General features: G+C 42.9%; 1 protein-coding gene and 1 long non-coding RNA gene across 6 annotated transcripts in view; one reads left to right on the top strand and one right to left on the bottom strand.

Moving 5' to 3' along the window:
• Positions 1–14,590, top strand: part of GUCY2C (guanylate cyclase 2C) — a 76,632-nt gene that overhangs the window by 52,594 nt on the left and 9,448 nt on the right. For all 4 annotated transcript variants that reach the window (XM_045510269.2, XM_045510270.2, XM_045510265.2 and 1 more), the window contains 7 exons: positions 380–466; positions 1,692–1,824; positions 3,611–3,748; positions 4,537–4,625; positions 7,239–7,330; positions 10,080–10,238; positions 13,580–13,772. In XM_045510269.2, coding sequence (XP_045366225.1) covers positions 380–466; positions 1,692–1,824; positions 3,611–3,748; positions 4,537–4,625; positions 7,239–7,330; positions 10,080–10,238; positions 13,580–13,772 — 891 coding nt within the window. The remainder of the gene's footprint in view (positions 1–379; positions 467–1,691; positions 1,825–3,610; positions 3,749–4,536; positions 4,626–7,238; positions 7,331–10,079; positions 10,239–13,579; positions 13,773–14,590) is intronic.
• Positions 1,831–6,606, bottom strand: LOC141575881 (uncharacterized). 2 transcript variants are annotated; one of them, XR_012503905.1, is made up of 5 exons: positions 5,912–6,606; positions 5,264–5,359; positions 4,794–4,912; positions 2,707–2,793; positions 1,831–2,094 (listed from the first exon to the last, which is right to left on the bottom strand). It is a non-coding gene; the product is annotated as an uncharacterized LOC141575881 (long non-coding RNA). The 2 variants fall into 2 exon arrangements; XR_012503904.1 differs by lacking the exons at positions 1,831–2,094; positions 2,707–2,793 and having other exon boundaries at positions 4,608–4,912.

Genomic DNA, 14,590 nt, shown 5'->3' with positions numbered 1-14,590 from the left:
GAATTTCCTAATAGCAGTTCCTTGTTAAAAAAAAAACACTAGTGGAATTTTTATGGGACAGAGCCCACAGCTCTGCCACCTGTGAATCAAGCTCACCAGCCCCGTCTCCCGGCAGGTGCCTGCTCATCCCTTTACCCCTGTCTGGTGGAAGAACCAGGGTTTGGGGTCTGTGGGCACCTCCTGCTCATCTCCTTGTGAACCCCCTGATGTTCCTTAAACAGCAGAGAAAAGAAATATATATTCTGGAAAACCAGAACAATGGGGTGCCAACTTGTTCCTGAGCCTCCAGATTAGAGGATCATTATTTGCCTGTAATAGCCTCTCCACACTGCCCCTCCTTCAGACAACTCATCTTCCTTCTCTTTTTCCTCCTGTTCAGGAAGTTTTAAATGACACCATCTCCTATCCTGATGGTACATTCATGGATTGGGAATTTAAGATCTCTGTCTTGTATGACATTGCTAAGGTGAGAAACCTACAAACACGAAAGACATTTATGAAAGTTGAATACAGGAAAACAGATCTAACGTTTTTGTACTGGTTTTTTCCAACCTGTAAAGTGATAATAAAAATAGTTCCTATGTCACATGGTGGTTGTGAGGGTTTTATGAAACAATGCGTGTGTTCTGTGTAAGGTCTGACGAAGCCAATGTTCAATGTATATTGGCTATTGCTGTTTTTATTATGATATTCTTTCTACATTGGGCTTGGGGGACACGTTTTTTGTAGATTTGCTGGAAATAAAAAAATCACATAAAGTTTCAGGGAAGTTGACTGAATCCTCAGCTTTATAAGAGAAAGTTTAAGGACAGACATTCATCTTGCATGAAGCAGTAATAAATTTGGACATGTATATTTCCCAGACGTGGTATGAAAAGGAAGTGGATACCAATAAGCAGGTAGCTTCCAAACATGAGGAAGAGCCAATCCCGAGAGCAAGCTATTTGATATGGTCTTAAATCACTTGAAGGTCACAGAGGATCAAAATCAGTTGGAAAAAAATGTGATATATTACTCTACTAGCCACTTTTTACATCTGAGATCCAGGCTAACACCAGTTTCTGCAGTACCACCTCTGACACCATGGGGGAGCACACCAGCCAAAAAACGGGCTCCCTCTTGCAAAATAGAATGAAACATCCTGTTTCAAAAAAGAATGAAACCCATAAGATTTTAGAAAATAATCCAGCCTAGCCTCTCCCTTCAGAAAGGCAAGGCTTTATTATTCGTAGTTTTTCATGGAGGTAGCAGAGGACCAGAAAACCTGAGGTCCCAACCAAGTAAGTGGTAAGCAGAAACAAAAAAAGTAGGATAAACCTTTGCTTCACATTATGTACAACTACTTAACCAGAGTCTTTAGACAGTTGTCTCTTACTATGTCATCTAAATAGACCTCAAAACTAGATGCAGTGCTTAGGCAAATATTAGGGCTTCAACAATGTTTTTATTTTTATTTATTTTAACTTTATTTTTTTTATTTGGTGGAAGTAATCAGGCTTATTTCTTTCTTTCTTAATGGAGGTATTTAACAATGTTTTTAAAGTTAAAATTAATGGAATTAAATTTAAAATCTGATGGTGTGATTCTATCCGCATGCCAAAATGATTTCGAAATGTCATTTCTTTCCTTAAAATAATGAAGCAGCTGAAGTGTCCTATCTCTTTGTTCTCCTGTCATCTGAAAAATTACAGGGGATGTCGTATCTGCACTCCAGTAAGATAGAAGTCCACGGTCGTCTGAAATCCACCAACTGTGTGGTGGACAGCAGAATGGTGGTGAAGATCACTGATTTTGGCTGCAATTCCATTTTACCTCCAAGGAAAGGTCTGTAATGAATGAAATTTTTACTAGTTTCTCACTTAGAAAAAAAATTTTTTTTTTCCTCATAAGCCTGTGTAAGGTGCTGAGGATCTGGTGATACTGATAAGAAAAGAAACACTTCAAGCCACAAGGGGCAACAGTTGGCTCATTTTGGCAACCTCCCCTAATCAGCACATGCTTGTTGAGTTGAGCAAATTTCTGTGGATTTCCTTCTTCCATGAGTCCCTTGATATCAGGGAGAAGTCATGAAGTTATTGGCTTGTGGAAGCAGAGCTGTGGGAAAAGACATAGAAGGTTAGAGCATAAGAGACCTGAGAAGTCCTCTGTCTCACCCCTTCCTTTATGGAACCGGAATTGAAGCTCAGAGAGGAGAAGAGACTTGCCCAAGAAGACAGAGGACAAGGGTGGAGCCCCCTTTCCAAATTCTAGACTTCATCTGTTTACCCGTGAGAATAATAATAGGAAATGATAATGATTAGAAAAAGCTCTTCTCAGTCAAGTATATTCTTATCCCTTTCAGGATTGTGATGAGGGTCAAAAAAGTAACACACAGGAAAGTGATCTATAAAGTATAAGGGGCCTGTCAGGTGGAATATTACTCGTTCTTACTGTAATTCAGGGCTGAACAGCCTCAGCAGTTCCACCTTCAGATGAGCCTCAAAGTGCTCCCCAGATCCAAAACTGAATTCCACTTCTGATTCTACTTTGCAATCCTCTAGTTTGCCCTTAATAGATGAAAAATAACAATTCTGCCCCCATTTCTTCAATCACGTCAAGCATGCTAGGACATTGGACTCAGTCCAGTAAGTGCTTGTTGAGGACCTACTGTGTGCCAAGCGTGGTTCCTCGTATAGTGGAGCAAATCTCTTTCATTAAATGACTCACCACGACACAGACATAAGATGAACTGCAGGTCAACTCCTATCCTCCTGAACTTCCCTCAGTGATAGCTTCCTCTCTGGGGTTGGCAACCTGAAATTTTACCATAAGTAGATTTACTTCCCTTTCTTACAAGCCCAACCATTGTGATCAATTGTACGTGAATCACAAGGCACATAAATTCACAAGACATCAAGGGAAGTTGGAGGAAAGTTAGTTGTATGCCCCTGTTATTTCTAAATAAGATGTGTGATAGGGATTGAAAACCCAAGTGTCTGCAGGAGCCACACACAGGACACAGGAGCGCTTCCCTTGTGTGCAGGAGGCTAGATGGAAAGCGCTAGGAATAGCAGGCACGTTTTTTTTTTTAAAGAATCCCGCAAGAACCAAAGAACACACACCTGTGGGTAATAGCTGGCTCTGGGGCTGCCAGCGTGTCACACCTGGAACATACCAGTCATGGTCTCTTTGTTTAAATGTGCTCTCTTTGTTTTCTTTTAGTAAATATATATATAATATGTTTTATATTATATAAAATAAATATATAGTTTTAAAATATTTATGAAGGCTTTTGTAGGTTTATACCATATGTTCTATAAGCTGTTAAATCCTCAGTCTCTCATTCCACTGCATTCACCCCACAGATATTTACTGAGCACTTCCAGAACAGCTCCTGCTGTTCGAGGTGGACCTCAAGGGTTTTCAGGACCGTGATCCAAGTTTTAGGGAGGACATTGCCGGATGACTTCACCCAAATCCTGGCATTACATAGTCAGCTTAGAGGCCAAATGTGTGTTCTCCCTGTCACCAGCATGAGTGTGGGGTGTAGGGACTTAAAAGCGAAAGCAAGGTGGAGACCCCTGGGCCGCTCACGCCCCTCAACCTTGCAATCTCCATGCTGAACGCACAGACCTGTGGACCGCCCCGGAGCACCTCCGCCAGGCCAGCGTCTCCCAGAAAGGAGACGTTTACAGCTATGGGGTCATCGCGCAGGAGATCATCCTGCGGAGAGAGACCTTCTACACGCTCAGCTGTCGGGACCAGAAGGGTAAGGCTCTGATCCTTCGGGGGCCTTCTCTGGGAGCCAGCGGGAATGCTAGGCTGAGGGAGGCCCTGAGGTTTCTGTGACCACACCCCAGACCCCACCACCGGCATACCTGCTCTCACACTCCGCAGGGTAGCGGGAGGGATTCAGTGACAGGGGACTGTTAGAGGGCTCTGAAAGCCCAGGACAGTACACTGCTGCCGGGTGCCACTGCTGGCAGTGTTACTGTGACTTAAAGAATCTTGCCCTACAATTCCTGCTTTCCTTCTGATTCCTCCCGAGACATGTGTCTGTGGAACACCTGAGCTAGATCACTCCAGTGGGACGACATACACATTGCAGTTCTTACCAAGAGCAGATCTAGAGTTTCACTACATGTCCTCTCAGGGAGAAAATGTTTCCTTCCATTCATCCAGTCCCCGCTTTACTGAGCACTTACTATGTGCCAGCTCTTACCTGTCAGGGGGATGGAGGTGGCTGAGGGACGGAAGGGGGGCAGGCTACAGTCTCGGTCAGAGGAAGCCTACTTAAGGCAGTGGTATCTGAGTTAAGTTTTAAAGGGTTAGTAGCCTTGAGTTAAGGTGACTTCCTGGGTGTAAGTGGGCATGGGCCCCTTCACCTGGTGGCTCATCCGCTCACTCAACAACTGTCTGTTGAGTGCTGGCCTAGGCTCGGCCACACTCCCCCTGGGGACCTAACCAGGGTCTGTGAACCACTCAGAGTTTGGCGGCTGCTAACATTTCCTCGCACTGCAGTCCTTCCTGTAATTTACATTATTCTCACCCCATCAGAGAAGATTTTCAGAGTGGAGAATTCCAACGGAGTGAAGCCCTTCCGGCCAGATCTGTTCCTGGAAACAGCAGAGGAAAAAGAGCTGGAAGTGAGTGTATCTCCCCGCATGTGTTTCTTTAGGCTCCTCTAACAAAGTACCACAAACTTGGGGGATTAAAGCAACAGAAATTTATTCACTTGCAGTTCTGGAAGCCAGAAGTCTGAAATGAGCTGTCAGAGGGTCATGCTTCCATGAGAGTCTGGGGAGAATCCATACCTCTCTTCTTCCAGGAGCTTCTGGTGGCCTTGACATTCCTTGGCTTGTGGCCACAACACTCTAATCTCAGCCTCCAGGTCATAGTCTCCTCTTCCGTCTAATCTCCCTCTGACTCCCTCCTGTGTTAGGATACATGTGACAACGTTCAGGCCTGCCAAGATAATCCAGAACTATCTCCCCATCTCGAGATCCTTAGTCACACCTGCAAAGACCCTTTTTCCAAATAAGGTAACCTTCACTGGTGCCAGGGTTAGAACATATCCCTGGGAGCCGTTGACAGCCTCCCGTAGTCCCGTGTCCTCCCCCACCCCTCTCGACTCGGGCAAGAGCTCCTTACTCACAACCACGTTCTCAGTTATTAGGAGCTAAAAGAGCAAGATGTCCATGTGATGCATTTATTAAGGTTATAAATACCACCTACTGATTAAAAAGTAAATATGCCAACATCTAGAAACAATAGAGAAACATACTTTCACTCTTTCTGTCTTTCCTCTGAAGAAATTGGAGATTTTTCTCTTCATACTGGCTTAATTTTTAAAATAATCTCTCATAAAGATCTTTAAGGCCTGTGGGGAAAAAAAAAAGTCTAAATTTTTTAAAAAAGAATTTTGTCTGAGCTTTTATAATCCAGAATATTAGTAAATCGGTGTTTAAAAACTATAGGGGGGCAGGGCATAGCTCAGGAGGCAGAGCACATGCTTAGCATGCACAAGGTCCTGGGTTCAATCCCTGGTACCTCTAAAATAAATAAAATCAATAAATTACCCTCCCCCCCCAAAGCTATTTATGGCCATCAAAGCATTTCTGTGTACTTTGTTCCCTGCAGGATAAAGATAAAAACATTTTCCTTCAGTTCACAGGCACCCGCCAGATGAGGGTGATGGCTCGCCTCGCCTGGGCGTGGATTGGCCATTTTTACTTCTCTCCTCTCTTTCAACATAAAAGGCACTTGTGACCCCAAGGCTCTAAGATACATCTCCTATCCTTGCCGTCTCCTCCCGCTTCCTTTCCTCCCGCTTTTCTGGATCCTGGGACCCCTCCCCGCACATCAGCATATCTCTTCTCGAAACTCTTGTCTCGTCTGAGTATATCCGTATATTGTTTAAACCCTCTCTCACCAAAGCATCCTCCTCTTCGATTCACTCGTGTAGCGTGATGGGTCTGGAACTGGAGATGAGTTAGATGCCATATCTAGTAGCGCGTTCCAACAGGACACTGGCCTGACACGGGTTGACTTGGCAACGCCTGAGGAGCATCAGGAATTTCGCGGGCGGTGCTGCATCTGCGCATTTGTCGGTGCTCCTGTCCCTTCGCTGGCAGGTCATTTTCCCAGGCGAGAGCACCACCTAGTGGTGAATACAGGCAACCACGGTTCTATGTCCCGGTCCTCGCCCTCGCGGGTGACGCGTTAAGGTGAAGAACGCAGATACAGACGGGACTGCTTCTAGAACCCTTTGTGATCTTGTTTTGGGTCGAGTGAAGAACAAACTTCATTTAAAACAAATAGTTCTGGCCATGCCTTTTGGTCCAGCAAGAGCTGCAAACCAGTGGTATCAAAGGAGACAATGGTTCCACCAGCTTCCTCGTCTCCCTCTTCCTCCATACCTCCCCTTCCTCACTTCTCTTCTCCGCTACAGCTAGACTTTGATGGCATCACCTGGGGAGCTTACAAATGTATAGATTATTGTCCTTTGCCCATGCAGTATCTGAGACATACTTAGGCTAAGGAAATACTATTTATCTGAAATTCAGGTTTAACTGGATGTCCTGTATTTGTATTTGCTGAATCTGAGAACCCTATTAAGGCCCCTTCACAAACCAGTTAATTCAGACTCTTCTCCTGCGGTGAGTTCTGGGCGTAAGAAATTTTGTGAACGCTCCTCAGACGATTCCACTGTCAGGCGTGGTGGAATTCTAGTGTCATAGAGCCTCACTCTGGTTTACAGTCACTTGCCTCGTTCTCACCAAGCCTAGCTATTTATTGCCTCCCCCAGCTCCTAACATAAACCCTGCAAATGTCTGTAAAGCATTTTGTCTCTCCCATCAACCCAGCCCTGTCCAAATCAGTATCACCATTTTCATCAGTTTAGGACTGAAGACATTCAGCCATAAAAAAATGACAACATAATGCCATTTGCAGCAACATGGATGTCCCTGGAGAATGTCATTCTAAGTGGAGTAAGCCAGAAAGAGAAAGAAAAATACCATATGATATCACTCATATGTGGAATCTAAAAAAAAAAAGAAAGAAAGAAAAAGAGGACTGAAGGGAAGGGTGAGGCAGAGGGTGATGACTGAGATACGCTGCAGGGGACTGGGCCATCTCATCCTCATAGTCAGAGCTGAAATGTTTTTTTAAAAATTCCCCACCTCAGTGACTCCCATCAGTGAACAGAATAGGGTAGGATACCCCCCCGCCCTGAGCTAATCTTCCTCTTCCTTCAGGTCTACCTGCTTGTCAAAAGCTGCTGGGAGGAAGATGCAGAAAAGAGACCAGACTTCAAGAAAATTGAGAACACACTGGCCAAGATATTTGGGTATTGCTTAAGTTTTTACTTTTCCTCACTAATTTCAGATTTTTCTAATAATAGTTGACATTCAGTGGCATCTAAGAATGAAAATGTCTTTTCTAATGAAAAATCTCAGACTGTAATACCTGTCTCAAAAAAATTAAAATGATACAGAGACGAACAGACCATTGTCTCAGGGAAATAGTCACTTGAAAAGTTAAATACTCAAGGGCAAAACTCACCTGATTAGAAAGTAAATTCTGACTGATCATAAATACATCTGTTAACAATATGATTCCCTGACCCTTCTGCAGGTAATTAGGATTTAGACATCTAGTATGAATCCTAGGAATCTGCAGAGACCCTGGATAATTCTCAAGATTAGCATATTTCTTAAAATTTTAAAATCTTAAGATCAGCAACTTTGACCTTAAGCACTTAAGACTTCAGCCATGAGTCAGATTATAATTCAGGGTCCAAAAAAGGTAACACACAATTATCCAATAAGATTGCTCTTTAGATTTCCCGTGTCTTCACTTAGATACAAGGCAGAGTGAGAAAAGTAATCCTGCAGTAAGAGTTAGGAGATCCAGTTTCTAAACTAGGATCTAATAATAGCTTGTTGTGAGACATTGGGCAAAGTGTTCACCCTAACTGGGTATTGGTTTTGTTGCTGCTAAAACTGAAGTGAACAAGATGATTTCTGCAGTTCCTTCCTGCTTCTCCTGTAGTTCTCATCAAGTCAAAGACACAGACATTTAAAACAAAAACAAACAAACAAACAAAAACAAAGCGTAAATAAAGGACAGAAATAGATTCACAGACAGAGAATACAGACTTGTGGTTACCAGGGGGGTGGAGGGTGGGAAGGGATAGACTGGGATTTCAAAATTATAGAATAGACTACACTGTATAGCACAGGGAAATATACACAAAATGTTATGATAGCTCACAGAGAAAAAAATGTGACAATGAGTGTGTATATGTCCATGAATAACTGAAAAATTGTGCTGAACACTGGAATTTGACACAACGTTGTAAAATGATTACAAATCAATAAAAAATGTTAAAAAAAAAAAAAAAAAGACACAGACATTTAATGAGGCTAAACAAAGCCCAGGGCTGAGATGAGGTATAGTGAAGACAAAATGTGGCCACTGATTGGTAGATCTAAACCGTCATGTGTGCAAAAGGAGCAGCAAATAATAAATGGTTTAATTCTTGGCCCTTTTCATTCCTTCCCAGACCTGTTATTCAGAGCAAATGAGACTGTATGTGTGACAGATGAAACATACACTCAAGAAGATAAAACTGGCTCCGTGCTATTTAGCCTTTAATATGACGGCCCTCAACTTGTCTGCACATTGAGATCACCTGGGGAGATTTTTAAAATATTAATGCCAGAGTCCTACCCTGGAGAGTCTGATACAATCTGGGTGCGGGCTGGCATCAGGAGTTTAAATAAGCTCCTCGAGTGATTAAAATATGCAGCCAAGGTTGAGGAACCTGCTTTGACTGAATTAATTCATCAGGAAGTAAGATAATCCATCTTCATCTTTTACCCCTACTCCCTCCCTCACCCTTTCTACCCAACTGGACTCCATCATGGTTTCAAGTAAGAATCTCCTAGGGAACTTGCTAACAAAAAATTCTCTTAATCCCAAGCCTAGCAGTTTCCGGTCATAATAGGTCTGCGATAGGACTCAGAACTGTCTTGAATTTTTAACAGACAGCCCGCCCCACACCAAGTGAGTTATGATGCAGTCCATCTTTTTGAGTGCAGAAGTGGCAACTTTTCATTGTTGTCGTGATAATGAGGTGGTCTGATTTATTCATCCCCTCTGGCTGTGCCGTACATGAACTTTGTCTGCGGTCCTCTCAGCAGCCAGGCAGGAACTCGGTGTGCGTCCTGACTGGGCTCTGCACCAAGACCTGTCACAGGGTCCCAAGAAGCCATTGTCTCCCCTAAGTCATCTTGGTCTAACAAAATAATCCAGAGTTAGGTTTTCTGCTTTAGGACCCTGACTCTGTTCTGAAGAGATAATGTAAGGCTCAGTTTTACTTTTCTTGGTCTTTTTCTTATATTTCCCTTTATTGCAAATTGTTTGTTATTAAAATTCTAAAAAAATATGAATAAGCAAGGAAGTAAAAGCATCACCTATTTCTCCATAGATGACCACCAGTTTTCAAAAACTGAAAATGGGATTATAATTCTTGCTGTTTTATAAACTGGCTTTTTTTACTTAACAATGTAGAGGTACCATCTTTCTGTGTATTTCACGATTCTAATTTGTATTTAATGGTACATTCCTATTCTACCACTTCATAATATTTTAGTTACTCTTTGTTAGACATTCAGGTTGCTTTTAAATGTTTACTATTGTGAAGAATACTGTGACTTTCTTTGTAGTTAACTTTCAGCACATTCGTGATTGTTTCCTTGGGGTAATTCTTAGAAGCAGAGTCAATTGGCTGACCTGTACGGCATTCTTATAGCTTATGACACATTTGAGCAGCTTTCCCTACAGGAAGGTTGTAATGTGTATTTTTCCTTCTTCATACCTTCATTGATGACCATTGTTCTAACATTTATTTTTCTTTTTTAAAAAATGTTATTTCTATTTCTTTGATCCTTCCTGAGTTCAAATTTTTTTTGCTGCATTTGTTGGCCATTTTTATTCTCTTTGTTTAATTACCTGTTCATGATATTTGCCCCTCGTTTTAATTCATGTTTCCTTAATGATATGGAGAGCTCTGTATCTATTACTACCTCCAGCCTTTTCCATGACCAAAAAAATGAAAGTTATATGGATACCTTGATCCGACGTCTACAACTGTATTCCCGAAACCTGGAACATCTGGTGGAGGAAAGGACCCAGCTGTACAAGGCAGAGAGGGACAGAGCTGACAGACTCAATTTTATGTTGCTCCCAAGGTAAGGAAGTCCTTCTCCTGTGGACGTGACTTCCCATGCCTCAGCCCGTAAGGCTGGAAGTTGAATGTCTTTGTCAAGCGTTGGTTTGCTCTGTCTTTCTGTGAGATTGCTCCCTTTTGCATATTCTTCAACAGATTGTTGTGTTTGAAAATGCATGTGCCCTGCTAAGCCTCGTCCTGGTTTGCACTTTATAATTAGCTAGAAGAAAGAGGTGGTTTTCCAGTGGCCACGTGGTGCCACAGAAGGGGTGTGGATAGTGGAGTCAGAATGACCTGGACTCCAGCACTTCCTGACAACTTTTACTCAGTCTGGGACCTCAGGCGAGACACTGTTTCCCTTTGGTCCAAAAATGGAAATTAAAGTTTTCCTACAGAATCTATGAGCTGTAAGGCACTTTGAGGCACTAAGAGTCAGTGTCTTTGCTTTCTTCTGTCCGCCTCAAAATAGAAGCCAAATTATAAGAAGTGGGAGCTGTCTCTAGTGGAGGAGGTGGGGTCCATTCCCTCCTCCCACACCACGAGTCTCATCACAGAGGCATTTATGGACTGACCTCTATTTGGGGAAACCATATTACAGCCATGACAGAAGAGAAAGGAGGTAGGGTTGAAATCCCAAACAGTTTAACTTTTTATCCCCGTTGGTACTCGGGTGATAACTAAGAAATGTTAAGATAAACAAGAAATTAAAATGTGGAGAGCTGGGAAATAGATTGGGCCAAGGGACCCACAACCATCACGAGTGAGAGGCATTGTTCTGCTCTCATTCATGTGTGATAAGCCGTCCTGCTAGATGAGGGTAAGCGAGGCAGCCTAGCACTGGATGAAATCGTGGAAACTGAGGTCAGCCAGGCCTGGCTTCAAATCATGGTTCCACTGCCGATGAGAGATCTGCAGCCTTGGGCAAGTTCCCTAAATGCTGCGAGCCTCAGTTTCCCATCTGCCCCAGAGGCTGGCTCAAAGAATCCCCCGAAATAACGTGCAGACTATAAGGTACTTAGCACAGTGTCTGGAACAACCCTGGTGGTTATTATTAGGCATAGTGGTGATGACTTTTATATATTACTCATGTTTATTATTGTTTTATTTTGAACCCATGCTTCATTTAGCATATCAGCTCTACATGAATAAAAAAATGATTTTGAGATCACAGGAAACGTTCTCTAAATGAATAGTTTCTCTTCTACAATCCTGAAGGAAGAGGTAGGAGTTACGCACGGGCTCTGTTCGGTCATCTGGTCCTGAAGAGAACCTAATGCAGAACCCGTGTGCCCTCCGAGTGCCGAGGACAGCCTGGCGTTGGCACCCTGGGCGTAGCCTGGAACCCTTAACGTTCACCTTAGAGATGGCAGTTTCTGTTGGAGCTGCATAAATGTTCGTTATAGAAGCATAGTTCCTTGCCTGGCCTTTCATGCTGAATTGTGACAAAAACAGCAGCCTGATAATTTGACTGCCTCCCCAGGGTTTCATCACTGATGGTTTTAACCCGCGATATCACTCACAGGACTTGAAGCACCTCTGCTTTTGTCCTACCTGTGGCTCAATGTGCCGCTTTGACCACTAGATGGTAGATGTTTTCGCTGGATCGCCGAAGGTTGTGTGTGACAGTGGCTGGAATTAATCTCCACTGACTACAGGGCAACTCACTTTGTTCATTTATGTACAGACTCTTTATATTTGCAAAAAGGAAACTAAAATATACATGAACAATACCTAGAAGAAGCAAAGATAAACAGCTACAGCAAAATTGTAAGAAAAACAAATTGCACGCGGGAGCTGGATTCTTCTTAAACACTTATCCCGCAGTACACCTTGGGCTTTTGTAGCAGATTAAAGTAGAGGTTCTTTGTACTTACGGGAAGCACTTCTAAGACACCAGCTCTACACTGATTCTGTGTTGGTGGCAGCCTGTTGTCAAAGCTCACTGGGCTAAGTCAGAGCCCTTCCTTCATGGATCCACCAACAGTAGTTTCTCTCTCATGTAACAGTGTTTTCCAAGCTCACGTGACTTAGACCCAAGCAGTGAAAATGGAGGGCAAAAGTGGTGGAATATCCAATCTCGTCATTACATCTGGGGAGCCTCCAGTATAACCTCACACTGGGCACGCCGAGACCACCGAAGTGCCCCTGCGAATCTAACCAGCCACACCCCAAGGGGTGTTTTTTAAAGGTCCCTCATTTCATCACTGCACCAAGTGAAGGGACTTCTCGCTGCTCCAGAGGTTCTCTGAGTGGTCCTGGGTATCCTTGTGGTTGGTTGGCTGTCTGTTTTCCTGGAAAGTGCCAGACATTCTTCCCTCACTTCAGGCAGCACACCTCCAAAATTTCCCCATCTCCTTGAGTATCCAAGGCCTGGGCTGTGGAGGAAATGTGGTGCAAAAAAAAAAAAAGAGTTACTGAGGACTGGCTCTGGGACGTTGTGAAAATCATGCTTTCTTTTTAAGCCTCAGCTTTCTCATCTGTAAAAACAAGGGATTTCTTCTCCATGATGTCTGTGGTACCTCCCTGCTTCCAGGAAGTCCATACTCTGGTCCTTTAGGAAGTAATCTCAAGGGCAAACAGAACGCGCAGCCTCATGTCAGCCCCCACCCCATAAAGGAAGCATGGAGTCCCTTCTCTAGTTCTTCTGTCTTCATTCTGAGTCTGATACGCTGCTCTTTATATCTGTTCAACAGAGATATTCTAAGTTGCTTCTATTTGACTTCTGCAGTTTTAACATAATTTTTTAAAACTTGTTTACATGGTAATTGATGCTGCTTTTTTAAAGGACCCAATCCTGGTGCAAAATATTTCAAATTAACTCTGGTTAGGGATATATCAAAGTTCATTTTTAAATGCATTATTCCTTCATAGTGACAGTAAACAAGGCTATGTTAAATACGCCAGGAAAGTAAAACTATTAACTGATGAGAAAGTCAGTTGTGATAGCTCAGATCATGAGTCATGTTCTTAGCATCAGTGACACACGCTCCTTCTCAGTAGCTGGATATGGCGCTGTGTCTAGAAGAAGCTGACAGTCAATAGGGAGGTTAAAAAGTGAGCAAGTATTAAGGATATGCAGGTGTTAGCATTATGTGTACGTGTGTATTAGGGTTATGATCAGGTATTAAGTTAATACTGAACGTCCTTATATTCATCTGAGATCAGATAACGTGTTACGTGTGTGTGGGTAATACGTTCATATATATGGTGTGTGCAAACTATCTTTGCTTCCTAGCCACACAGTTCGCCGGAGATCCCAAATTCTAGAATTCCGGTGGACAATTATGACTGTCTCAGAGATTTCTGTAGAGGAAGAAGACCTTCAATGAAGTTGAAGGCATTGCTTTTTCCTTCCTTGTCCAGGCTGGTGGTCAAGTCTCTGAAGGAGAAGGGCATCGTGGAGCCTGAACTGTACGAGGAAGTCACGATCTACTTCAGTGACATCGTGGGCTTCACCACGATCTGCAAGTACAGCACCCCCATGGAGGTGGTGGACATGCTCAACGACATCTATAAGAGCTTTGACCACATCCTCGACCACCACGACGTGTACAAGGTAACCGCTTCACCTGGCGGGCGGAGATGATGGTTCAGCCCCAGGTCAGCAGAGCCGGAACTGGTTGTTTCTGCTATTACCTGTCTCTCTCAGTATCCCCCAGGATTGGTTCCAGGCCTCCCGCAAATTCCAAAATCCCCAGATGCTCCAGTGCCTTGTATAAAATAATGTAGTATTTGCATATACATACATCCTCCCGTGTACCTTAAATCATCTCTAGATTACTTGTAATATCTAATACAATGTGAATGCTATGTAGGTAGTTTCTGGAGTGTGGCAAGTTCAAGTTTTACTTTTTAGAACTTTCTGGAATTTTTTAAAAAATACTTTTGATTCAAAACACTAAACCTAAAATGACAGAAGTCAATTAGTTGCTATGTATACGCTCACTCTGGGACCCAAGCTAATGAAGGAACCTCAGTCTGGATACCATGTTACATGAAACCACATGTTGGGTCTGAAATATTCACTGGTCAAAGCAACTCACATGCTCTAATTTGTAGCCAGTAGGGCAGGGAGTGGAAGCAAATATTTGTAAATAATTTCTGCCACAGCCTTTCATGAATTTCCTCTTACAGAGTCACTTTTTTAATTGAAATTTTCTTTATGAAAGTAAGGCATGCATGCACTTTAAACAAGGCAATGTTATGAAAGATTTTTAGTGGTAAAAATAAGGCAAAAGCAAGATGCATATATTTTTGATTCATGGTTTGTTGAATCCACAATGCAGAACTCGCGGATACACAGGGCTGCCTATATGCAGGTCTTGTCCTGCGTAACTTAAGATTTAATGAATTAGTGGTGGAATATGAGCTAAA

The sequence above is a fragment of the Camelus bactrianus genome, chromosome 34 (genome assembly GCF_048773025.1).
Source record: "Camelus bactrianus isolate YW-2024 breed Bactrian camel chromosome 34, ASM4877302v1, whole genome shotgun sequence".
NCBI classification, from domain to species: Eukaryota; Metazoa; Chordata; class Mammalia; order Artiodactyla; family Camelidae; genus Camelus; species Camelus bactrianus.
The sequence above is the reverse complement of the archived record's forward strand: the minus strand, read 5'-3'. Positions and strand labels throughout refer to the sequence as shown.